The 26,007-nt window shown below is 38.1% G+C and overlaps 1 protein-coding gene across 14 annotated transcripts in view; it reads left to right on the top strand.

Annotated features, from left to right (window-relative positions):
- Nucleotides 1-26,007, top strand: part of rims2a (regulating synaptic membrane exocytosis 2a) — a 116,349-nt gene that overhangs the window by 6,564 nt on the left and 83,778 nt on the right. For 5 of the 14 annotated variants that reach the window (XM_053611529.1, XM_053611532.1, XM_053611540.1 and 2 more), the window contains exons 1-11: nucleotides 5,296-6,024; nucleotides 7,406-7,525; nucleotides 8,710-8,809; nucleotides 9,116-9,239; nucleotides 11,551-11,597; nucleotides 11,752-11,864; nucleotides 15,042-15,089; nucleotides 19,138-19,268; nucleotides 19,555-19,747; nucleotides 20,397-20,550; nucleotides 23,714-23,782. In XM_053611529.1, the coding sequence (XP_053467504.1) occupies nucleotides 5,758-6,024; nucleotides 7,406-7,525; nucleotides 8,710-8,809; nucleotides 9,116-9,239; nucleotides 11,551-11,597; nucleotides 11,752-11,864; nucleotides 15,042-15,089; nucleotides 19,138-19,268; nucleotides 19,555-19,747; nucleotides 20,397-20,550; nucleotides 23,714-23,782 (1,366 nt within the window). In that variant the 5' untranslated portion in view covers nucleotides 5,296-5,757. Of the gene's footprint in view, nucleotides 1-5,295; nucleotides 6,025-7,405; nucleotides 7,526-8,709; nucleotides 8,810-9,115; nucleotides 9,240-11,550; nucleotides 11,598-11,751; nucleotides 11,865-15,041; nucleotides 15,090-19,137; nucleotides 19,269-19,554; nucleotides 19,748-20,396; nucleotides 20,551-23,713; nucleotides 23,783-26,007 lie in introns of those variants that run through there. The other 9 variants (XM_053611541.1, XM_053611543.1, XM_053611530.1 and 6 more) reach the window with 9 other exon arrangements.

Raw genomic sequence — 26,007 nt, forward strand, 5'->3', positions numbered from 1 at the left:
TACTTTTTTCCCTACAATGATCCTAAAACGCAATTTTTTTTGTATGCTAAAATTCTACTAAAATGCTCACAAAATAAACAAACAATTGCATGAAATTCAGGTGATATTTATTAAAATGAATAAAACATTTGACAGATGTAAGAATTGGAGTTGATGCATCTTCTTACAAATCTCCCTGCCATCTGAGAAGACAGGAGTCCCACTCCCTTCCATTTGAAATGCTGTAAAAGAGCAAAAAGAGTGTTGATTCGTTGTTAGCTACAAAATATGGACAAATGCCTTTGGGCTTTAACCTGGAAATTGTGTTACAGAATGCCAATTTGTGTCATTTTGGAAATGTGACCTCCACTCTCCTAGTGAACAAAATGGCGCTGTAGACTCACCAGGAAAAGTTAGCTAACTTGCGAATATTTATTTTCCAGCCGTTAGCACCTCACCGCCAATATTTTTTGCACAACCTAATTAAGTCAACCAACATTACAAAGATAGTGGAAAACATTAAAACCTAAACCTCATCCTCTCTTTTCGTCACGTTAACCTTGGGAAGAACTTGTGGCCTCGACATGAGCTGGTGAACTGAGCTAGCTAAGTTCTGTTAGCCTCTGACTGTCTGCACCTGTTAACCAGCATTAACATTCACCGAATACATGAAGAAACACAGCCCTAACCCATCCTCCTAATGCTAATTCTGATAGCTGAAACAGGAAAAAGGAAGCTTTGGGTGCTTTCACACTTTATATATTTTATTTATTTATTTATTTATTTATTCCAGTCCATCTAACACTTCTTGTGCTGAAATTTAAAAAGTGGCTGTGTAACCATAACAATGCTCTTACTAGTCCTTGCAGATATCAACTAACTAACTAACTAACCTAGATTGCTTCCTAGATTAGATTGATTATTAGCAGAAATGCGGATGAAATAAAGACTTTGGTTTAAGCCTGGCGATGAGGAGGTTGTTTGTCTTCGCTGTAGCTCTGGAGGCAGAAAATTTGACTGTATGCTGTAAGCCACGGCTAAAGTGGGAAAGTGGGACGTCACATTCTTTACTAGTGTGCATACCCAAAATAGCCAAGTTGTTATATAAGGAATAACACAACGGACCGTGCTGTTATACGAAAATGATACGCTTCAGGTTGATACCACACGACCCTGAACTGTATTATTTTCCCATATAACAGCGCATTATCACAGCGATTCTATAATCTATAGAATCTATAATACAGTCTATTGTTAGATTTAATGTTGTGGAAGAGCAATGAAACAAGTTAGTTCCTGTTGTTATCACTTACTTTATAGCAGCGATAAACAGTCGTTCTCTCACCAGCTTCTCTTTTTCCCCTCTCCCTCAAAAAATACAGTTTGTCATTTTACAGAGGAACCGGAAAGTCCAAACTCTTTCCCCTATCTTTTCTGGGAAACGTCATAAAGAACCGTGACTGTTACAAAGCGCTCACACTCGACACGCCTTTCATAAATATTAAACACAAAACTTCAACACATAGATAATGTTCATAGATTTTTTTTTTAATACAACAACACATTTAAAAAAAAAAAATCTGTTCATTATTAGTCTTAGATCATGTGGCGCATCCACCATACAAGTTCCTGTGTGAGCTGTTACTATAGAAACAATCATGTATTAGAACAAGCGCATTAATATTAACCTGTCTAATATTAACATATTACAGCCAGAACTGATATACAGGAATAATGCACACTTTCTGACCAATCAGATTCAAGTATTAAACCGTGCTGCAGTATAATTTTGGTTATATCGTATTTGCTCACTAACACGACTAATATATTTCAACACACTCTATTCACCATGTTTGTTTTTCCTGCTTTTTGCCCAACTTGCAACCTGATTGGACAGTAGCATAGAATTCTATGTAAAACATGCACTGAAAGAAACGGCACGTGTGAAAGCATTGTTCAACTGTTAGCATGAATAGCCACACACAAACATAGAAAAACACTATCACAACATGGATTAAGCAAGGCAGGACATAAAATAAGACAGAACCCAAGAGCAAAGTGAATCAGATCCTGCGACAGAGATAAATATGCAGCAAAGTGCTTGTCAGTACACTGGAGGGGAAGCTCACAGTTTTCTTCTCTGCTGTTGTTGCAGTGGTGACTTTAATGACAACGTCCAGTCTGTGGACTGTTTGAGTAAGATCTCTTAGGTAGTCATAGCCAATGAGGTAGGATTTTTTTATGTGGAAAAAATACCAAGTCACTGCTGTAAATTTCTAGGAAGTTGGAATGATGCTAAAAAAAGGACAGCTCTAGTCACAAATAAAAAAATGACCATGTTTTTGTCAAATTTAAAAGTCTTTAATCATGTTTTTAGATAGATTCTGTAATACCAAGAAACGTTACTAATGTTCTGTGCGGATTAAAGGGAACCCAGACCATGCCAGCCCGTCCTTCACATAGGAATCTCATGTCCTGGAATCTGAAGCCTGGCTCACCAGACATGCTTCTAATTTTGTGTTTGAAATAATACATACATATACAATTTTGAGGCAGTCATACAGTATGTATTTACTCCTGATTATTTTACATCCCAGGCAGAGCGACTAAGGATTTCGGAATCCAGAACCAACTTAACTATTTAAAAAACTAAAATTACGGTGAAATATTTCTTTATCCTTTAATATTTTAGTCCCTGCTGCAAGATATAATATTGCCTGTGTCCATTGTTAAAGGAAAGTTATCTTTAGTCCAGCCATCAGGAAGTCTCGTTATCTTTACTCGTATCTGTATTGAGTTTATAAATGCGCTCGACGTGTCGTCGCCTTGCGTCCAACGCCCCGCCGCTGGTAATAAAAACAGCGACAATAATTAATGATCCAATTAATGGTTTACACTGGCTTTTTATTGGGTTGTCAGGGTGATGGAGAGCCTGGAGACAGAAACCTCTGACCTGATTCAGCACTTCAGCCTCCAACTGAGAGGGGGCGAGAGAGAGGGAGAGAGAGAGAGAAAGAGAGAGAGCAGGTAGAAGATCAGGAAGTGCGAGAGAGATGGAGGAAGTAGAGAAAAGGAGATAGAGGACAAGCACACAAAATTATATTTTCTCAATTCTATGCAAATTAGGTAAAGTGACAAAAACAAATTGTTGGCTTGAATGGTTCCTTGGACCAATCCTATGGCACGTGTGGTCCGATGTTTCTTCACTTCCCCACTCCCAACTTTCGTTTTCATTTACTGTTTCCAGAAATGGAAGCTAGCCTTGGTTATTATTAAATGTGTATAGAGACATTACAAAGTAAAATAAAGCTTGGAAGGAAGCAGTAAGCGTATGTACAGTTGAGGTCATAAGTTTACATACGCCTTACAGCCAAAATTTTGAACAGGATGATTGGTGTTAATTCTTATTCTTTGGTCTTCTGGGAAACATGTAAATATCTTATGTAGCTTTTGAAGGGCAGCACTAAATGAAAAAAATAAGACAACAATATCAGTCAAAAAGTACGAGACACGATCTTGATTCTGACTTAGGGTAAGAGCAGGCCACAGAGATAAAATAAAAGAGGAGGGCTGGAGGAAGAGAGATAATAACGCAACATAAGCCGTGAAATAACATATCCTTATTAACCATATGACATACTACAATGTCATATTAGATCTTGTTGTGATTGTCAGTGTATCACGCGATGCATGTCTAATGAAGTGCAAGAACCCGGTTATTCTAATGAGTCCCATCACAGAGCGTATTTTAATGTCATCTATTTAACAACAGAGTTAGAGTTCGGAGTCAGAGTTTCTTGGCTGGAGTTCACAGTGAGGTGTTATATCACAAGACCAGATCAAACTAAAAAACAGACAAAATTATTAAGCATGAACTTTAAAAAACTAGCTTATTGAGTGCAGGTAGGGACACTTTAGGGCAGCCGAATTTATTCCTTTTTAACATACTGTATTATGTTAAAATAAAATAACCTCCTCTAAGGGCAGTGGTCAAAATGCATCAATTAAAAAATGTGTCTGATGATGAAAATTCAGAAGCCCACTCTAACAATAAAAGTCTTATGTGATCAGGGAACTGTAGAGAGACAGGAAGGTGGTGAGTGTGAATGTTTGTCACGATTACATTAGAATATATATATAATATATATGGGGGAAATAAGTATTGGATGCATCAACATTATTTTCAGTAAATATATTTCCAGTGAGGCTATTCACATGAAATTTTCACCAGACATCAGTATTAACTCAAGAAATGTGGAAATATAAAGGATTCACAACATTAATAAGTCCATAAATAAAGTTATGTGGAATGACACAGGAAGCGTCTTGAAGCTGTCATTACAAACAGAGGATTTTCCACTAAGTATTAAATAAATTTCACTTAGCGTGTTCGGTACTTTTTTTCCTGTGTCAATCCACTTTATTACACATAACTTTATTTATGGACTTTAATGTTGTGAATTCTTTATATTTCTGGATTTCTTGAGTTAATACTGATGTCTGGTGAAAATTTCATGTAAATAGCCTCATTGGAAATATATTTACTATGAAAAATGTTGACATATATATATATATATATATATATATTCATTTGGTATGTAGGTGTAACGTGTTCAGGAAAAGAAGGACATGAGTGTCCTCCATCGTCACAGGCAGAAACAGGAGTTTTTGACAGGACTTTACATTTACAGTTAATGCTCTTCGTGGTGGAGCAACGCACACCAACGCCAGAACGATTTGTACTAGCCGGATTAATTAGTGTGCCAGGACAACAGGCGATCATTTCCGAATCAGGAACATGCAAGCATGACGGAGTTCAGAAAAGTTTGACGCTAAGCTGTTACTCCGCATCACGTAGCTGAACCGACTTTCCGTTGGCTGACTTTCCTATCCATGGCGCAAACATACAAACTTTTAGTCGAGCGTAAGTTTGTATCGATACACTTAACTAGCGAGCCAGCTCTCCATACGTTATTACAGCACATTAGCTACAATGTTAGTTTCCCAGCAAGCAAAACACAAGACTGGGCATCACACTGGAGCATTTAGTTGCCTGGGTTATCCAACCCCGACTGAGGAGGGAGAACGTAGTCTTCCTCGTAAACTTCAGTTATTTTTTCATGAATGTTTATTGTGTACATCTGCCCCTTGAATTTTCCAGTGTTAATGTCTACATCTGCCCCTTGAAATTTTGTTACAAATAAGCTTGGAGTAAACATTTTTTACGTAAACACGTTTTCTGTTCTTGTTTTTATTACAGGGAAACGTGACAGAATGTTACATGGTAGTTAGGGTTTAGGTTAAAAATCACTGGAGTATTCCTTTAATTATAGATGAAGCCTATGCACGTAGAGTTAAAAGTGTATATGTGTGTGTGTGTGTGTGTGTGTGTGTGTATGTGTGTGTGTGTTGAAAGACTGAAAGTGTGAATGTGTGAATCATGTGTGCTCTTCTTTCCTGTTTTTCTTTCTCCTCACTTCATGCACTATGCTCTCTGCTGCTGCCCGCTGGGGTGTGTGTGTGTGTGTGTGTGTGTGCGTGTGTGTGTGTGTGTGCGTGTGTGCGTGTATGTATGTGTGTGGGCACTCACAGGAGATATAGATGGCCACTGGTGGGATCAGGCGACGTGGCATAGCAGCGATACCTCCTCTATGTCACTGGTGAGCCAAGTGGAGCTCAGACACACTCCCTCGCTCTCTTACTCTCTCTCTCTCTCTCTCTAGTCTCTCTCTCTCGCTCTCTCTCTCTCTCTCGTCATATCATGATTTCAGTTGATTTATGTTCACCTCTGCATGTCTTTTTTTTTTCTTTCCTTTTTTCCTTTCCGCATTTCTTTATCCCTCGCCTGTAGGGGACAGTCAAAGGGGAAAAAGAGAAACTATTGAGCAGGCACACATCTTATCAGAGGGCCAAAAGAAAATGGTGCGCTTTTGGGGCCACTCGTTGGAAGAGGATGCCGAGTGGGGCGAGCCGCAGGTTAAAGACTCGGGCGTTGACACATGCAGTAGCACAACGCTAAATGAGGAGCATAGCCATAGCGAGAAGGTACCGGCACCTGTTCCAGCCTGCATTCTCTCTCTCTCTCGAACCTTGAGTTCATTCTATTTGAGTTCTTTCGCTCGTCTCGTCTTTTTCCTTTACTTTCTCATCTGTTTTGTTTCTGTTTATTTGTTTGTTTGATTTATTACTGCTTTGGTTTCATGTGTGCGTCCGTATGTGATGGTGGTTTGCTTTACTTTGTAGAATAGCCTCCGTTTTCCATTTTCGGAAAATCTTTCCTCTGTTTATTTACTTAACTTTTTATTTCGTTATTTTTTTTGGTCATACTTTTTGTTTTTTTGGGGGGTGGGTGGGGGGGGGTGACTCTTTTGCTTGCTTTGTGGTTTGTGGCTTTGTAGCTGCAGCTGGTTGGCTGATCGTGTCGTAGTCTCGCGTACCCGAGCTCGAATGTAGCGGGAGCATCGCTAACACCTTGTCTCTCTAGGTGCATGCCCTCCCAACCTTCTGTCATTTCCTGTGTGTTGGTGCCACATGGTGACCTTTCCTGTTCCTCTGTAGTGCGCCTTCCTCACTCCCTACACCCACACCCACGCCCACGCCCACGATGCACCCCAAAACCTGGCCACCGACTGCAGTAAAGACATGACATCTGAACACGTGCACAACATGATGGGCTGAACACAAGGGGTGGGAGATCTGGGTTTTATTTGGGACAGACGTGTTTTTCTTTTTTCCCTTTCACTGTCACGTAGGATCGAGATTTTCGATTACCATTGGTGCTACTTATTATTAATCTTATTTTGTTTGTTTGTTTGTTTGTTTGGGTTCTGGGGTGGGGGTCGTGCTCTCCGTCTCACTCGATGTGATATTTTGTCTCCTTGTTTTTGGACCCAACTATTCACATTTGTGGCTTTTTGTTTGCTATATTAATTGTGGGGTTTGTGCTTGATGCTCTTTAGGTGGGTTTGCATGTTAATCAATGATCACATAAACTCACAAAATTTGCATTTCTGTAATTAAAAAAAAAGATGTTTATAAATTTTGATTTAAAGTAATTTAATTTAATAAATTTTAATATATACACTATATATATGTATGTGTGTATATATATATATATGTATGTGTGTGTGTGTGTGTATATATATATATATATATATATATATATATATATATATATATATGTTTATGAGTATATATATACATATATACATATAAATAAACACACACACACACATATAACTTATCATCAGCTCTTCTGGTTCAAGATCTTCTTTGACTGATAAAATAGAGTTTATGTGATCACCTGGATGCTAAAAGCGAACGCTCCTTCTTCACCCCTTACCTTCCTCTCTACCTGTCAAAATTAACTTGATCTGAAAGTCATGGGTTTAAACTTTTTTTTCTTACTCTGGCTTTGACCTCGTAGCACCCTGTCACATGGCAACCGTCCAAAGACGGAGACCGTCTCATCGGCCGCATTTTGCTCAACAAGCGGCTCAAGGACGGAAGCGTTCCTCGTGACTCGGGAGCTCTTCTGGGGTTAAAAGTGAGTCTTGCACCAAAACCTACACACTGTATGGGTTGTTAAGATGAGACATGAGAGTCTGAGCTTCTAGCACACCCTAGTCAGTTTTTGGAGGCACGTGATGAGAGATCAGAGAGCGAACTTCCTGGACGGACTTCCCTCCTATAAAGCATACCAGAAATACCTAACACACTGAAACGTGATTAAAATCCCCAACGGCTCACAGCTAGACGTTACGTAAAGCAATTTTCCTCCAGTAGACTCTGTAATCTCTTTTCAAGACATATTTCATTTGTGTGATACACAGGAAGAAAGCAAGACCAGGCACAAATGCCTGGATCTTTAACTGTTTATCTATAGTCATGTTATTTGTATATTTGCGATGTTTGATATATTTATGGATTTCCTGTTAAGGATTTAAACTTAGGAAATTGACAAGTTGTGGTCTTTTGTAGGACTTGCAATTGAATCTTTAAGGAAAAAAATCTAGTGCAGATTACTATATATTAGTTGTTAAATGCACAGCTTCAACTGTTTCATTATAACAATATACATATGCAACCAAAGGATTTTTTAAAATCATAAATCACTAAATGATTCAGTAAAGAATTCTATATCATTTTAATATATGTGCTTTAACCACATAGAGGATTTTTCCGTAAAATCCCTATATGTTTAGTTATTCTTATTATGGATTAGTGTGCTGTCGAACAGGGACGGCGTGTATAAGGTTTTTTTCTTTTTTCTTTGTTTTTCTTTTTACAATGTAAAAAGAATCCAATCAAAAATAATGAAGTGCAAAAATCAGAGATTGCAAAACCTAACCTCTTCGTGCTTGCCCAAGCCATTTTGCCTTTTAACTGGTGTGATTTATTTATTCATTTTAATTTCGTTTTGTTTTTTTTTGTTTTTTTACAATTTTTTAATAAAAGCACTTGTTTCACAACAGTATAAAATAAATTTCATTCCAAAAATGTTGAAATGTTTTCAATGTGTTCGAATTTCCAATGATGAAATGTGTGAATTCTAGTTTTAAGAATAAAATCTAAAGAATAACAATATTGCAATTGCATGCTTTTAATTCATTGGTATTCATTTTAAGATTTATTTATGAAAGATTCATAAAAAATTTTTTTTACAATGCATATTTCATTCACTAGAAAATTGTTTGTGTGTGTGTGTGTGTGTGTGTGTGATTTGGACAGGTGATTGGGGGGAAAATGACTGAGTCTGGTAGACTTTGTGCATTCATCACTAAAGTAAGGAAAGGAAGTTTAGCAGACACTGTCGGACATCTTAGACCAGGTAACTATCAGATTTCTCTCAGGCTAGCACTATAGAATATCACTATAGAAGTTTGATTCAAAAAAAGAGAAAGAAAAGATAAATTGGCTGTGTTTAGAATAATGTGCAACACTACAAACAGTTAGCAGGAGTAATATTGAATAAAATTAATATTTCTTTGTATTTGGATATGAAATGAAGGGTCATTTTTACATTTTGACATGTGGTTTATTTTTATTGAAATCGTCAATATTTCCGAGTTAAGTTTTTAGTGTTAATAATTGTAAATTGTAAATAATCATTTTGTGTGTTCCTTTTATTCCGTAGGCGATCAGGTCTTGGAGTGGAACGGGAGAAACTTACAAGGAGCCACATTTAAAGAAGTTTACAATATCATTTTAGAATCCAAGCCAGAGCCTCAGGTGGAACTGGTGGTGTCCCGACCCATCGGGTAAAGTCCATGCTCTGTCCATCTCTATCATCCCTATCTTACAGTATATGATCATAAATGATGATCATAAATGTGAATGTAATGCAGCACACGGTTTCCTCAATGACAGTGTGAGATTTGATTGTACAGGGTGTCCGAAAAGTCTCCATACATAGGGGACTGTGTTTGCCAGCACCACGTCGGTTCTGCCTTCGTCACTGGACGTTCGTGGACGTCCACTTCTCGGTCGGTCCGCAACAATTCCAGTCTTTGTGAATTCGTTAATGATTTTGGCAGCAGTGTCGTGTTTTCCTGTTAAAGTGCACCTATTATGGTTTTTCAAATATTACCTTTCATATAGTGTGTTATAGAGCTTTTTGTGAATGTCAAAAGTCTGCAAAGTTTCAAAAATCAAAGCGCACAACAAACGGAGTTATCGACTCCCAAAAGAAGGAACCGGTTCTGAACAGCTGAAACGAGTCGTCAGTGATTCCAGACTTACTTCCTGTACAAACCTACGTAGGTTTGTAACAAAAAGTCCAGATGGACATAGCTGAAACTCGTTATTGTAGTGGGTGTTTCCTTTTCGAAACATGCTGACAGCGGTAGACCAATCACAGCAGACTGGGACATCTGACCAATCAGAGCAGAGTGTGCTCTCTGAAAGGAAGAGTTTAGAACGAATCCTTTAGAACGGATCATTGAATGAGTCGTTTTTGACACTGGGGGAAAAAAAGGTAATGCTGCAGTTTAAATTATGAGCACGTGAAAGTGTTTTTTGACCTTGGATGCATGTCAAAAAACTATTGTATGAGACCTTTAAAACAAAATTAGGCACGTTTCAAAACCATAATAGGTGCGCATTAAAGTCCATCGTAGCCATGAGAATGATTTCAATACATTCTTCTTTAGTCATTCAAGGCATTCTTAAAGGATATCTGGAAAAAAAAAAAAAAAAAAAAATATATATATATATATATATATATATATATATATATATATATATATATATATATATACAATTTCAACTAAGTATGAAAACCTTTGGAAGACATTTTGCTTAAAAGTGTTCATTTCTCCTATGTATGGAGACTTTTGGGACACCTTGTATTATTTTACAGCCGAGAAAGCGAAGGGATAACACTTTATATTGAGATTTCCTGAACAACCAATATTTATGACATTGCTGAATTAAGCAATATCGTACTGTACAAGCAAGAGTGTGATTATACGGAATAACGGCACGGCTGTAAGTCGCTGTAGCTAATCCCAACTATTCTGATATTCAGTACGACCGCACGATTGTGAGTGTGATATTGCTATTCTATAAACAAGAAATTAATATCGAGTAACTGACTTTTCGGACGCAGTGTTCCGTTTATTTTTCGCTCCGCTAGCGGAAACAGATCCCAAAACGAGCCACTCTCACTTTATAGCATGTTGACTAGCTGGCTAGCTAGCTCACATTGATTTGTCCATTCTGGTTAAAGGTGCTACGGGTGTAATAGGCGTCCCTTCTTCCTTTTCACCTTCATCTGACAAGCTTTCATATTTTAAGTCAAAAGTGATATTCCTGAAAAGTATCGTGTGCCATGTCCGCTGATGATGTCACTAAAACTATTGTAGTAACATTTTTATTTGGATCAGAACTCCCTGTTTATGTGTATGACATTAATTATAAGTGAACAGAAAAGATCATTCAATTGTTAATTGATATTATTTGTATGACAAAGAAAATTTTATCCCGAGGAGCCTAGACCTATGACGTAAATATTGTTGTCTTGGGAACCTTAATATCTTGAATTAACATCCATGCACACTCATTATGCTTTTATTGGTCATCGTAGACGTTTATTTTTAGGACACTTAACATAAAGTCCGTTCCCTTTTTACACCTATAATTTCATGTTGTTCACTAAGCAGTTTCTAGCGATATTTTGCTGATGTTTTGTGCTTGAAAAAAGCCATCTTTATTGCCTTATTTTATTTGCGTTTTGCCCTATCAGAGAATATTTCCCCAAAGTCCTGCTCATGCATTTAACCTCCGAAAGCAGCAGTAGTTTGGAAACCTTCACCTTGCTTTGTGCTAGTAAAAGCCGAACCCTGCCCCCCCCCCCCAAAAAAAAACAAAGTGCTGATGTAGGATCAGCTCCTTCTTTCCAAATTTTCCAGGGTGCAGACGATATTTGAGAACAAATTAAACTGATTTCAGAGTAGCGTATTGGTCCAGACTCTAATAGAGACTAATGTGATGCTTAGGGCCATTAAAAGCTCATTAAAAGGTCTCTCTCTCTCTCTCTCTCTCTCTCTCGCTCTCTCGCTCTCAATGCAGAGATATCCCCAGGATACCAGACAGCACACACACACAACTGGAGTCGAGTGAGTAGCCACCGTGTGGCCGAACGCGAGCAGTGCACTTCTGAATAACTCCTGATCTTCTGAATATCATATCACATCTCTTTCTTACACCTTTATCGCTTTCTCTGTCTTCTTTCCCTTGGTCCCTTCTGCCTTTATTAAATTCCACCCGAAGGTTCCAGCTCATTTGAGTCGCAGAAGATGGACCGGCCATCCATATCCATCACATCTCCCATGAGCCCCGGCATGCTGCGAGACGCACCGCAGTACTTATCCGGACAGCTCTCTGTGAGTTCCCACAATGCATCACTCGGTTTCTCAGAGGGAAAGACTGGTATGGTGGCTGTTATTTTAACTGCCATCTTTAATATAAAACCCGTATTTCTTACACTAACAGTAGGTCCACTTGACTTGAATGCTGACAGACATTTATAGGGCTGAAAATATCAATTTATTGATTTTGCTTGGGGAATTAATCTTTGCATGGATATCAGGATCGTGTAGAGATACAGAATATAGAAATCAATAAGACATTGTAGGTAAGGAATAAAGAGCCTTAGGACGTGCTGTCACCGGAAAATAATCAACGAGAAGTATTTTATTCCTCTTATATCACAACAAATGACTTTATATCCATTTCTAGTTATATGTAATGTTGAGGAACATATGCAAAAATGTGTCAGTTACTGTTTTTACTTACATTATAGCAGCTTTAAACAGTCATTCACTCAATAGTATTTTCTCTCTCTCTTCTAATCTGTCTAATCTGTCTCTGTCTCTGAGATTAGGTTTTTCTATAGAAATTAGGACGTATTAGAATGAGCACTACGATGTGAACGTGAGATTTGAATTACAGCTGTGAGCTGCTGTTATAGACAATGAATCAACACCTTCTAACCAATCAGAGTTGAGAATTCAGCAGCACTGCGGTATAATGAGATATTTAGCGGGGAAAAAAAGAAATAAAAAAGCACTAGAGGAGATTTGTTTTAGATCCTGCTCCACCAAAACAGATAGTCTTCATAGCCATCCTTATGTTGTTACCCGTTCCACCCTTCGTGTTACGATACAATTTTTCATTTTATTCAGTAGCTACCTTAACTAAGAGAAATATAATGCCATTTAAAGGGTCGCATTTTTTCGGCAGTCCTAAAAATGACTATTTCCAACATGAACTGAGATTCTCTAATGAACTCAATGCATGTAAAAAAAAAATTAAAAAACAACAACTTCCTGTTAGAGAGATTCTCAAAAGCATTGCACTTTTTAACATCGTTCTCGTTCTACCATTTAAGAGTGTTCTTTGAGCTTGGAAGCTTTTGGGAAACTCAAGCCTCATAGATGTAGATGGAACTTCTTTATTTGTTGTTTGTAAATCAGATTGTATTGCTTTAAAATTCAGCAGAGATGGCCTGGATCAGCGGGACATCCATTGGTAGGTAGTGAACAGAACAAGCATGTTAAGTACTTAGCCATTGTTGGCAAACACTCTGAAGGCGAACAAAGGCGACTCAAACACAGATAAAGTTCTGGAACGGCTCCACGGTGCTCGCGCTCGGCCACAGAGCTGGAGCTCACCCAAAGGCGAAAACACCAGACCTGATCACGTTACACTCACTCACTGAGCTCTAATTGTCTAGCTGTAGCACATTCTAAAAGCAGAAGACTCACCGATGTACGGTTTAAAGAATGGCATTCCGGATAATTAATTAAACCTCGTGTTTTGTTTGCTATTATTTGCTGAATTTGCCGCAGTACGACTCTAAATTCTATCATAATTCTATTTTATCATAATTCTATTATAAAACTCTATTCTTATAAATAGAGTGTTCACAATATGAACACTCTATAACTTAATTATTAGCAATTTAAACACTATTTCTACAAATACACAGAAGACGTACAGAGATAAAGGGAATGTGATGCGGATTAAAATAGACACTGATCGTTTTAGGACAATCAAGTGCAAACGTTTGCACACCCTTATGAGAAATTAAGGAAAAGGAATTATCGTAATTTATATCAGTTAAATATTTAGTGTGTTAGGTTTCATTCACGGCTCCTTCATTACTACAAGTCAAATCAGGTCTGGAGATTAAGAGGCTCGAGAAAAAAATTATTAATTGTGGTTTCGTGATAAAACACACCCACATATTTGGTAACATGTTGTACTTGTGTAAAAAATAATAATAAAGTAGAATAGAATAGAGGTAGGGGGCGTGGCGGCTTAGTGGTTATAATGTTTACCTCGCATCTGCGGGGTTGGGGGTTCAATTCCCACCTCTTCCCTGTGTGCGTGGAGCTTGCATACTCTCCCATGTGCTTCAGTGGTTTCCTCTGGGTACTCCGGTTTTCTCCCCCAGTCCAAAGACATGTCTTGTAGGTTGATTGGTATCACTAAATTGTCTGTAGTGTGTGCGATTGTGCCCTGCGATGGGTTGGCACCCTGTCCAGGGTGTCCCCCACCTTGTGCCCCGAGTTCCAGGCTCCCCTAGCAAACCTGTGTAGGATAAGCGGTAAGGAATAATGGATCGATGGAAATAAAGGTATATTTTTCTGTTGTTCATTAGGAAAAAACATGAGGGTGCAAACTTTTGCACTCGGCTATATTTCAGGTGGAAATGAACGAAACTTTGAAAAGGCTGATTTTTAAAAACGATTTCTACTATCCAATAGATAGGCGAGCGTTAATCATTTCATGTTGGAGTAATCATTTTAGTACTGTTCCTTTCTGAATAAAAGTTACAAAACAGGTTGTTTATGATCAACTTCCACATAATATTTAACCTTCTGGTACATCTTCTCAAACTCTTCATTGTCTTTAACTCTCTGAGATGTGGATATGTGTGTATGCATTGAGTAACACAATCTGGTGTGTTTTTATGTGTGTGTTGTTCGCTCGGGTGGAGATTTAGTTTAAATAGAAGCTCAGACTTCTGAATTCTCGCCAGTCCTAGGATGATCCATGTGACAAATTCAACCAAAGAAAAAATCAGGCTTCTTTATTTATTTATTTATTTATTTATTTATTTATTTGTATTTTAATGAGATACCAAACACCAGGATCTGAGATGATCATAATTTGTTGTGAATAAGCGGTCGAAAGACAAGGCATGGGAACTATATTTAGCATTTCGCAACCTAACATTTACACAAAGGATTCTTTATGGGAAAGAATCGACTAAATGAAAATGACTCGGATGAAAGAAAGTAAATGAGAAGCTAATTATTCGCATTCAGAAGATGTTCCGGCTGATTGTCTATGGTAATTTTCTACAACTTCAGCCTGAACTTTCTCTTAAAAAAAAAGAAAGAAAAAAAAAAGAAAGAGAAATTGCGCAGTAACCTGCAGTGTTTAGACTGAATCTCTCCCTGAGCTCCTCTAACACTGGTGCTGTCATTCTGGGTTTAGTTTCATTGCATTGTTCCTTTGTTTTGTTCTTGTCATTAACTTTGCTTACCCAGAGCCAAAGCCTTAGTAGGAGAATAGAGCCTTTTAACCCTAGGGTTCAGGTAATTCACACTATATTCCACAAAGACACTCATCCCTGTGCCCCTTATCCCCTTATATACCTCCCGCTTCTACTAAAAGCACAGCAAGGAAATGGCTGCGTTCTCTGTTTATTTCCTTTTGCTTGTGTAATTTTAGTATTACTTTTATTTCCTTTCTACCCTGTTTTTTATCTTGGAATGAGTTTGCAAGAAACTTTGAATGATTTGCATGATCAAAATGGAAAAAGGAGAAGTATTTTAAGAGACAATTATTGCCTAAGATTCCATAATTACTCATCATATTCCACCAATGTGTAAGGAGTAACACACTTCAGGCTGTGCGATTATAGGAAAATAATCCACGCCATACTTTCTTATAACGACACAGCCTGTTTTTTTATTGCTCTTATATCACAGCAATTACAGTTTAGAGATTATTAATGAACGCCATGTCGTGCTTTTAGTTACATTTAACGTCGTTTGATCACCGGCTTCGCTTTTTTCTCACTCTCGAATACAAAACAATGCAAGTTGTTACCTGTTACAAAGAACTGGCACTGGAGACTCCTTCCATAAATATTAAATCAACATCACCTCGCAGAAAACTTCACCATATCAACCATTATACTTTGTCTTTGTAATAATACATAACAACGGATTAATATTAACCTATTGTTCACGTCACAGCTGGAACTAACTGTTAGGGCTGTGCTGTTATAGAAAAGGTATCAACGCCTGTGATTTGAGAATTCAGCCGTGCTGTGGAATAAAAGAGAAATAATATTTTGAGTAATTTCGTATCTTCCATTATGAAATGAAAGATTGTGACTCGAAATGTAGTGCGGTTTACAAGGAAACAAATTGAATTCGTTCTTTCCGTGTCCTGTAATTTCCTGTCTTATTCAGCACCTCTCCTCTTCAACTACTTTATTTTTAAGTGGTTAATTAGTTGATTTTGAAGTTAGAGGTTAAAATAATAATACAAAAAGTAACATTACAGTACCACTAGAATTAGATCAGATGCAAACAGTACACTTCTTAACCATGTATTTGCATTGGGGTCCAAAAGTCTGAGACCACATTGAAAATCTGGGATTTTGTTCTTTCCATTTAAACCTGGAAATTTACAGAAGGTTTTAGAATTTTGGAATATTTAAAAAAAAAAAGAAAAAAAAAAAGTAAATGTTCGATATCTTGAATATTTAATATTCAAGATTCTACACTATTTATAGGTGGCTCTTTAAATGTTATCGAATGTGTGATGTTGACCATGTTAACTGCTTGGTACAAAAGGTCAGATTTTTGTCACGCCTAATCTCTTCAATCGAAGCACGTGTTCAGACGACACTGATGGATTTGGTCTAAAAAATGGATCATAAGATTCTGCACAAACTTGTGGAGCCCGTGCCAGCTCGAGTGCACACTGTCATTAAAGCAAAAAGGGGACGTATCAAATATGAAGAAACTCTGAAATTCATGTAAATATTTCAAAGATTCTACTTTTCACTCCAATTATTGTCAATAATATAATTATTATATCATTATTTTTTTTAATCTCTCTTTTAGACCACAATCTACAGTGGGGGAAATAAGTATTGAACGTGTCAACATTTTTTTGACACGTTTTGAAACATGTTTCTTGTGTGACTCCTTGGTAACAAAAAGCCTTTTTATAGACCATGAATTTACTAACCCAACTGATATTAATTTGCACAGATAGGAGGTATAATTACTTAAGGATTTCAGCTGGTTCATTGCCTTACCTCGCATTGGAGAATTGCTTTTTCTTAGCGTGTTCAATACTTTTCTCCCGTGTCATTTCGCTTTATTACACATAACTTTATTTATGGATTTTAATATTGTGAATTCTTTATATTTATGGATTTCTTGAGTTAATACTGATGTCTGGTGAAAATTTCCTGTGAATAGCCTCACTATAAATATATTTACTGAAAAAAAATGTTGACGCACTCAATACTTATTTCCCCCCACTGTAAATGGCTTTTATCCAAGTTGATTTAAGAAGTGATGCTGAATCCAATCCAAGAGTTCGACGTGAGCAGTTGATAGAACTGCACAGTGGCTCTCTGATACTTCTCAGATTTGAGCTTACAACATTCTGGTCAGAGCACAGAGCTACATCCCACGGCACATTTTTCTAGCAAATTATGCTGTATTAACGTTAAACAGGGATGCTTAAACGAGGATTCTTAAAACATATTGTTTTAGATTCGTAGCAACTAATAGACAACTGTGCAAAAAAAAAAATGCAATTGTGCAAAGGCAGAAAGTTGGATAAAATTGTTTAGAAACTTGGGAATCCAAGAAAAATTAGGAGTGTTAAGAAATATAGGAGGGGGCATTGTGGCTTAGTGCTTAGCACGTTCACCTCACACCTTCAGGGCTCGAATCCTGCCTCCACCCTGTGTGCACAGAGTTTGTGTGTTCTCCCTGTGCTTCAGGGGTTTCCCCCGGGTACTCCTCATTAATCCCCCAGTCCAAAGACATGCGCTGTAGGCTGATTGGCATTTCCAGATTGTCCGTAGTGTGTGAATGTATGTGAAATTGTGTCCTGTGATGGGTTGGCATCCTGTGCATGGGGTCCCCTGCCAGTTCCCTGGGATAGGCTCCAGGCTTCCCTGCAACCCTGTATAGGATAAGCGGTATGGATGGATGGATGGATGGATGGATGGATGGAGGAAAACTAAGGGGAAACTAGGGGAACCCTGAGAACTTGGGGGTAACTGTGAGAAGCAAGGAGAATAAGACGAACAAGGAAGTGAGAAACAATAAATCCTGCTCTCTTGAAGCCTTTCCCATAGTGGAAAACCTCTGTTACAAAGCTCTGACACTTGACACTCTTTTCAAAAATGTAAAATAACCATTTCCTTACAGATAAAATTCACCATATCAACATCAAGAATTACATTATTGTTATTATTATTATTATTATTATTATTATTATTACTACTGTGATTTGAAATAGCTGGCACTGTTATAGAACATCCATCAACATCTTCTGACCAAACATGATCAAGAATTCAGCAGTGCTGTGGGAAAAGTGTGTTTATATGAGCCAAGCCAAGAAATTGCAGAACAGATGATAAAACCAAGAAAATGCAACAAAGGAATGCACATTTGGGGCCTTTGGGGCCAATTAGCATACTCTAGCTGCGTCGTTATACCTGACATAACTACACCGGCCTCCATCACTATGAATTATATTTGCCTTTTTCTTTCTTAAGCATAAGCTGTGCACCCTGAGTGTTCAGCATAAAAACACAACCAATCTATTTAGTCAATTCATAGTGTCACATATAGACTATAATTTTGTTCAGACTCTGTCAAAAATGAACTGTCTCTTCACTTTGAATATGTTTTAATAATATCATAATAGTGGTGCAGTAGTTAATTTGGTGAAATTCCCTTCATTTATGGCTTCATGTGCTCCTCTGATTAGGCTTTTATTTCCTACAAATGATTAAACCACTTCCTGCTTGTAGAGCGAAATCTTGATATGATTGAAATATTTGTGTGTATGTTTTTTTCTTGTTTTTTTTTTCCACTCTCTTGCCTGACCTCTCTGTGTTTGTCTACTGCATGAGAAATCAATTTCTGCTGTATGCTCATTCCCTTGCCTGTTAATCTGTTTATTTTAGAGCAAATTTCTTACTAATTAAAGCTCATTACAGATATATGCACCTAGCACAAATAGCAACTAAGCGATATATCATGATAAGAACACTTGAAATCATTATATTTAGAATTTAGTATAGTTACTGGTTCATACTTAAATCATAGCATGTATGCCAATAAAACCCTATACCATCTATCAAACTGTGTGCGCCTGTATCGTGCTATACCAAAAAAAAGTGATATATTATAGGTGATATAGACTGAATTATGGATTTTTATACCATTTCTCTGTTTAGTAACAGTGTTAAATTTATTCATACATAATTTCTTCACATTCATCACATCTTAGTGACCAGACATGCATGTATATAGTGTATATTATAGGCATTATTAAGAAAGCAATGACTCCAGAGATGTCTTGATCTTTGATCAGGTTAAACTCTGGTATGATAAAGTGGGCCACCAGCTCATTGTCACCATCCTGGGAGCCAAGGACCTGCCGTCACGAGATGACGGACGACCAAGGAACCCCTATGTCAAAATCTACTTCCTCCCGGACCGAAGGTAAGGGTAGAGGAAGCTTATTGGGACGTTAAATCTTGCTTTATTGCAGCACCATTTGGTCTATTTTGCTTTCCCTTTCAGTATGAATATAGATTCAACATATCAAGAAAGATAAAAAGAAACCATATGTGATCTTCAAAACAAAACTTTTTTTATTTTATAAAAGTGACTTTAATAGCTTTGTAATTCTGACCAGATTTCTGAAGCATAGGAAGTCAGACTTGAGTCTGGAGAGGCTTTTGGTGTTCCCGGCTTCCATTCTACCAATGGTGGTAAATAAAAGCAGTTTGAATTATTGTTCCTCCAGTGACAAAAGCAAGAGGAGAACTAAAACGGTAAAGAAGTCATTAGAGCCCAAATGGAACCAGACGTTCATGTACTCGCCAGTGCATCGACGTGAGTTTCGTGAGCGCATGCTGGAGATTACGCTGTGGGACCAGGCGCGAGTCCGTGAGGAGGAGAGCGAATTCCTCGGAGAGGTACAAACATGCAACAGTGTGTCTAGACAAGCTGTCAATTTTCACAACATTGCTGGTTAAAATTAATGAACAAAAAAATAGCAGCACAGATTTGGGGCACGGCGGCTTAGTGGTTAACACGTTTGCCTCACACCTCCGGGGTTGGGGGTTTGAATCCCGCCTCCGTCATGTGTGCATTTAGTTTGCGTGTTCTCCCCGTGTATCGCGGGTTTCCTCTGGGTACTCCGGTTTCCTCCCCCAGTCCAAAGACATGTATTGAAGGCTGACTGGCATTTCCAAAGTGTCCGTAGTGTATGAATGTGTGTGCGATTGTGCCATACAATGGGTTGGAACCCCATCCAGGGTGTCCCCCGCCTTGTGCCCCAAGTCCCCTGGGATAGGGTCCAAGCTTCCCAGTGACCCTGTGTACGATATTCGGTATGGAAAATGAATGGAAGGATAGATAGCAGCACAGATTCCGTACACACCTAATATACATAAAGGTAATTAGCTCAATTATAGAATCTATGCCAAGGCTCATTAAAGTTGTTCTGGTGACTCATGATGGCCCAACACCTCAGTTTTTCCTTTGTCACTCATTACATGCACTAAAACTCCTTGCAGCTGTACAGTTGTTGCAGCGTTTGAATCTTTTGGTGTTTCCTTTCAGATTCTGATCGAGCTGGAGACAGCGCTGATGGACGACGAGCCGCACTGGTACAAGCTGCAAATGCATGATGTCTCTTCGATGCCTCTGCCCAAGAGTTCCCCCTACCTTCAAAGGAGAACGATGCATGGAGAGAGCCCAACTCGCAGACTACAGAGTACGCCTTTAACATTATATCTCATTCATGTCTACATACCTACATCCTGTCAGTACGACATTCACGTCATGTATATTGGATGCATCAACCGATCCACTCAGACGTTCATTCATTATAAGATAAATCATGGACGCCATTTTAAAATCGACGATGCAGTAATTATAAAGATTATAGTGCAAGATGTCCAGGGTGGAGCTTTCGGTTTTCCACCAAAATAAACAGTTCATTTGAAACTAGTTTTAGAGCTACACAGTTGTCTTGTTCTTCTGGAAACCTGTTGCTACAGGACATTTTATTAAGGGCATGTACTTCTTAAAGAAATCATGTTTGCCGTGAAGTAGTGTGAACCGGTTGGCCGATCGCTCTTGTGTGATCCTTTTCTTGACCTCGTTGTCTTCGCAGCTCACGGCTCGTATTCGTACAATTCAGGTAAAAAAAAAAAATCACTGCATGTCCATTTCATCGTGTTTAGCAGCTGTAAATCCCCACCACTCTTCCCCTTTGTTTTTGTGGAAAAAAATAACACTAAATAAAACGGTAACACTTCATGTACAATAACAGTACATGAATAACCACGCACTAATATCTGAATGAATACGTACTTAAATATGAACTAATGATGAGTTAAGGTGTGTACTAATCACGGACTAATGATGAGCTAACCTTAACTACAGCAGGAGTCTTATGAATTCATGTGTGAATAACGTCCACCTTAAGTGCTTTGTTAGTTAATATATTGATTAACACGTAGGAGGAAACTAAATCAAACATGCTCTATAAGAAAGAATACGAATTAAACGTGCATCATTTCTAACCGTTTATATAGTTTCCCATATACAGCTACGTACATCAAACATCATTGGAATGGCGCTGGAGTACTTTCGTAATTTACACTGATCCTCCATAGAAAGGTGCACTAATAATAAACACCAATCATTTCATCTCGACTCATTTTGTATCGCCCTCCATTCATTGCTCTTCAAATCCCACCGTAGTACTAGTACGTGCTCTGGGTGGCTCGGGCCTGAGGCACTGTTCCTTTGCCCACAATGGTGAAATGAATACATTAACATTTATTCATTTAGCAGACGCTATTATCTGTTAACATTTAAAACCAGTGTTCTATTTAGTTTACACCTACGTGTTAATATCTGGTTGTTATTCACACATAAATTTATAACACTCACGGTGTAGCTAAGGTAAGCGCTTTATTAGTTTGTGATTAGTACATGCCTTAACTCAACATTAGTTCATATATAAGAAATATTTAGTGCCAGATTATTCATGTACTGTTATTGTAAAGTTTTACCAATAAAATAAATACTCGACGTTTCTCTTGTTGTCAGCTCCATCGTGACTAACTTTAATACATCCAAACACCCAACAGACTAACAAGAAAGCTCTTCTTTTATGTTATTAACTTGCAGTGTTTGGCTGTCCAGAGAAAATGCTGTGCCATCATTTTCCTTAATAACTCAACCCTCGATTTATGTTTGTCCCATCCCTTTTTTTGAAGTTGCTTCTGGTGGTTTTTCCGGTGGAGATTACGTGTTTTTTATTTTTTCCCTCTGTGAACCTTTGATAGTGAGAGAGAATTGCACATAACTTTAATCAGTTTTCGCACTCTGTAGAACGTTAGCATCCTTTCGCTTTCTCTGACTGCTCTTGACTGCTCTTCCATCCTTCTACCAAGAAAAAAAAAGAGTGCATATACGTGCGAAATCCGACTGATCTAAAAAAAGGAGTGCTAAAACAGATTCTGAGTCTCAGAAACAGAGAGAAGTGTTGTTCACCTGGTATTGCTTTAAAAGCTTGAGTGTCCAATTGCTCCGTTCATGTCTCAGTGAACAAAAAACAGCTCAGTCACATGGAAAAAGTAAGTACACCCTTACATTTATCATATACCTTCAAATCCATAAAATTAGACAGTGATTAGAACCTGCTCAGGGAGTGCAGGTGGAACCTGTCTTATTTATACCGCTCTCATATCTAGTGTCTGGTGTTCGCTTTGTTATTGAGGTGTGTGGTGTCATCATGCCAAGATCTAAAGAGTTCTGTAAGGCCTTCAGAAAAAAGGTTGTGGATGCTTATGAGTCTGGCAAGGGATTTAAAAAGATTTCCAAATCATTTTAAATACTTCATTCCACTATAAGGAAAATCATCTACAAATGGCATACATTTCAAACGACTGACAATTTGTCCAGGACTGGTTGTTCCAGCAAATTCAGCCCAAGGGCAGACCATCTAATGCAAAAAGAAGTCTCCATGAACCTCAAAATTTCATCAGCTTTTCGACAGCTTTTCAGGAGAAGCACCTCATAGCAACTGTGAACCACGGTGGTGGAAATGTTATGGTTTGGGGTTGCTTCACTGCCTCAGGGACTGCACAGCTTACATTCATTGATTCAACTATGAATTCTGCATCATATCAAAGAGTGCTTGAAGATCACGTGAGGCCATCTGTCCATAAGTTGAAGTTGAAACGAAAGTGGAATTTTCAACAGGATAATGATCCTAAGCACACTAGCAAATACACCAAGGAATGGCTCAAAAAGAAGAAATGGAGGTTTATAGTCATTCCATATCAGTTGATTAATCGGTTATCGACAGGTACCGCCCAGCTCGGTTATCGGTATCGGTGAAATCCACTATCGCTCGACCTCAACTAAGAAAAATGAGAAGAAACTGTCAGAACCGGTCAATCGGACAGCAATTAAACTTTTTCCTCCTCACCTTCATAGGGGATTATAGAAGAAAATTCATTAAGATGCACTACATACTGTATGCTTAAATTTGCTAATGTTAAAGGATGCAGAAAAGTGCTTTCCCAATCCTAACTGGTTGGGTAGCATTAGCAACCTTTTTGACTACAGTTATTCTATTTTTGTGACAATGTGATATTTTGTGCTACTTTTGTTTTATGTTCTAGGGGGGAAAGACTAGGACCCTACTGTAAATGTCTTCATCTCTAATACTCAGTCTAATAGTTTAGCTAATTTAATTAGCATTTCCTCTTTATTTTTGAGACCTCACACCATAATAACGGAACAGATTTAAAATCATGCTGCAGGCAGTGTAATATAATAATAGATTTGTGTTATATATATATATATATATATATATATATATATATATATATATATATATTTCTGCTCTCGTGTAGGATCTCACAGGATCAGCGACAGCGAGATTTCTGATTATGACTGTGAGGATGGCGTGGGAGTCGTTTCAGGTGATCACACCACAAAAACACTGCACATTTTTCTACACATCCCGATTTTATTTCAGCTGTCAGTGTTCGCAGTGGCATCTGTGCTATAAGCTGTAGCACTGTACTGTAGAAAGGGCGCTTTCAGACCTGTTAGTGTGTTAGTGACCTGTTAGTGTGTTTGCTGAGAATGAATCAGAGGGTAAATTGATTCCTTTGGGTCATTTGATACTTGATTTGGTTTGGTTTCAACCCGTTCGGTACTCTGCAGTTGCAGTTTGTAGTGTAGGATGTAGCGTGTGCATGTATTTAGCGTTTCTTTGAGGTCAAGAATGTGTGTTTTCTACCTCATGCGGTAATGAAAATCATCGTTCATTTTGGTTCAGAACATCAGAACTGTGAAGTGATGCATGATGGGGAAGTTCATGTGTTTTACAGCTCTGAATCTGCCACTTTTGTTGCTTTGGACTGAAAGAAGATTTTGCTGTGTGGTCTCAGGCAAAGACACACACACACACACACACATACACATACACAAACACGTCTTTTAAATTCTCATCCATCCCTTAGTAGCTTCTTAGGTACAGCTTTCCGCATTTCCTTTGTCTTTGTTCTCTTACTTTCTCTCTCTTGTGCTTAGTCTTACTCTTTTCCTCTTCCTCGTTTATAAATGCTGATTCGCTGCTTCCCCCCTGCATGAGTCGATTACTGTTCAGAAGAACAGCTTTGTCTCTCATTGAATTGCTGGCTTGTTTTCATCTTTGCTGTATTCAGCCAGAAATGCAGTGTGATGCAGAGGTGTGTGTGTGTGTGTGTACATATATATATATATATATATATATATATATATATATATATATATATATATATATATGTGTGTGTGTGTGTGTGTGTGTGTGTGTGTGTGTGTGTGAGTGTGTGTGTGTATGAAAGAGAGCAAGAAAGAGACAACTATTGTGATACAGTGATTTCTCAGTCCGTACATGATTTTTTATGAGTTTTTTTTATTGTTTTGCCAATAATTTTGGCAATATATTTTCCCAAAAATGCTCGATTTTGCTGCGTCTTTTTCAAACTTAGCTTTTTTTTTAATTTGGCGAAATTGCAATTGCACAAAATTGTTTTTCATGGTCTTTTGCGGTGATGTTTGTTGGTAAATGCGCCGTTTTAGCTGTACTCGTGTTCGACGCACGTGACTTGAAGAGGGCTTTGACTGAATGCGCGTTGTGATGACGTCATGTGACGCGTCTTGGCCCAAATCTGCGGAAAATCCGCCAATAATTTTGAAAGATTGCAAACTCCTCCGAATATCTTGGAGTTACTGGGAATGCAAAATCGTCCAATCCTGATTTCTAGCAGGCAAGTAATGATTTTCCTGATGCATTGATTCAAAATCCACCACGGCAAACTGCATCAGAATTAAAAGAATGAAAATAATATTGAATTGTCTGTTATGTTATTCCTTACTTTGGTCGTCCTGAAAATCATCTTTAAAAAGCAAGACAAATAGAAAACCGCTGAAACAGGGGGGAAAAAATCTTTCTTCTCAAATGTCTTTTTAAATCCGCTGTTACGCCTCTGCCTATTTAATGTGTGTCACACTCCATTGGATAGCAGTCAACTTCAGTCATGGCAGCCGCTAGCCTTTAGCTGTAGCCGATGGCTGGATAATGAACTCTTTCCACTTGAGTGCGCACGCACCCTTGCCGTCATTATTATGCTTTGAGTTGGGAAAGGTCAAAGGTCATTTCACTGATTACATCTTGTATACACTGAAGTCAGATTCTTTATAGGATTAACAAAAAGGAAGAAAAAAAAAAGACACGACAAAACACAACGACAAAAAAAAAACAATCGTTGGATGTGGTTCTAGTAGCTGAGATCACACGTTATACGGTCATTTATTGGAATCAGCTGATTATTCTCGTCATATACTAGGGATGTGCTGATACCAAGTTCAACGATTTTTTTGTACTTGTTGAGACCGACAACAATACCTTGTCATGTCATGGCAAACTCACGACTCCATTTCCCAGAATGCACCGCAAACTACAAACATGGCCGACACCTACAACTCCCAGTGGAACACACAGACCCGTCACCTTCTCCCGAGGACTAATCACACACACCTGTTCCCAATCACAAAACACTACTTAAGAGACTGCTCATGCACGAAGTCTTCGTGATGTAATATGGTCTGTTGCCATAGTCTCTGTACATTACCAAGTCGTTCCATCGTTTTGTCTATT

The sequence above is a fragment of the Ictalurus furcatus genome, chromosome 23 (genome assembly GCF_023375685.1).
Source record: "Ictalurus furcatus strain D&B chromosome 23, Billie_1.0, whole genome shotgun sequence".
NCBI classification, from domain to species: domain Eukaryota; kingdom Metazoa; phylum Chordata; class Actinopteri; order Siluriformes; family Ictaluridae; genus Ictalurus; species Ictalurus furcatus.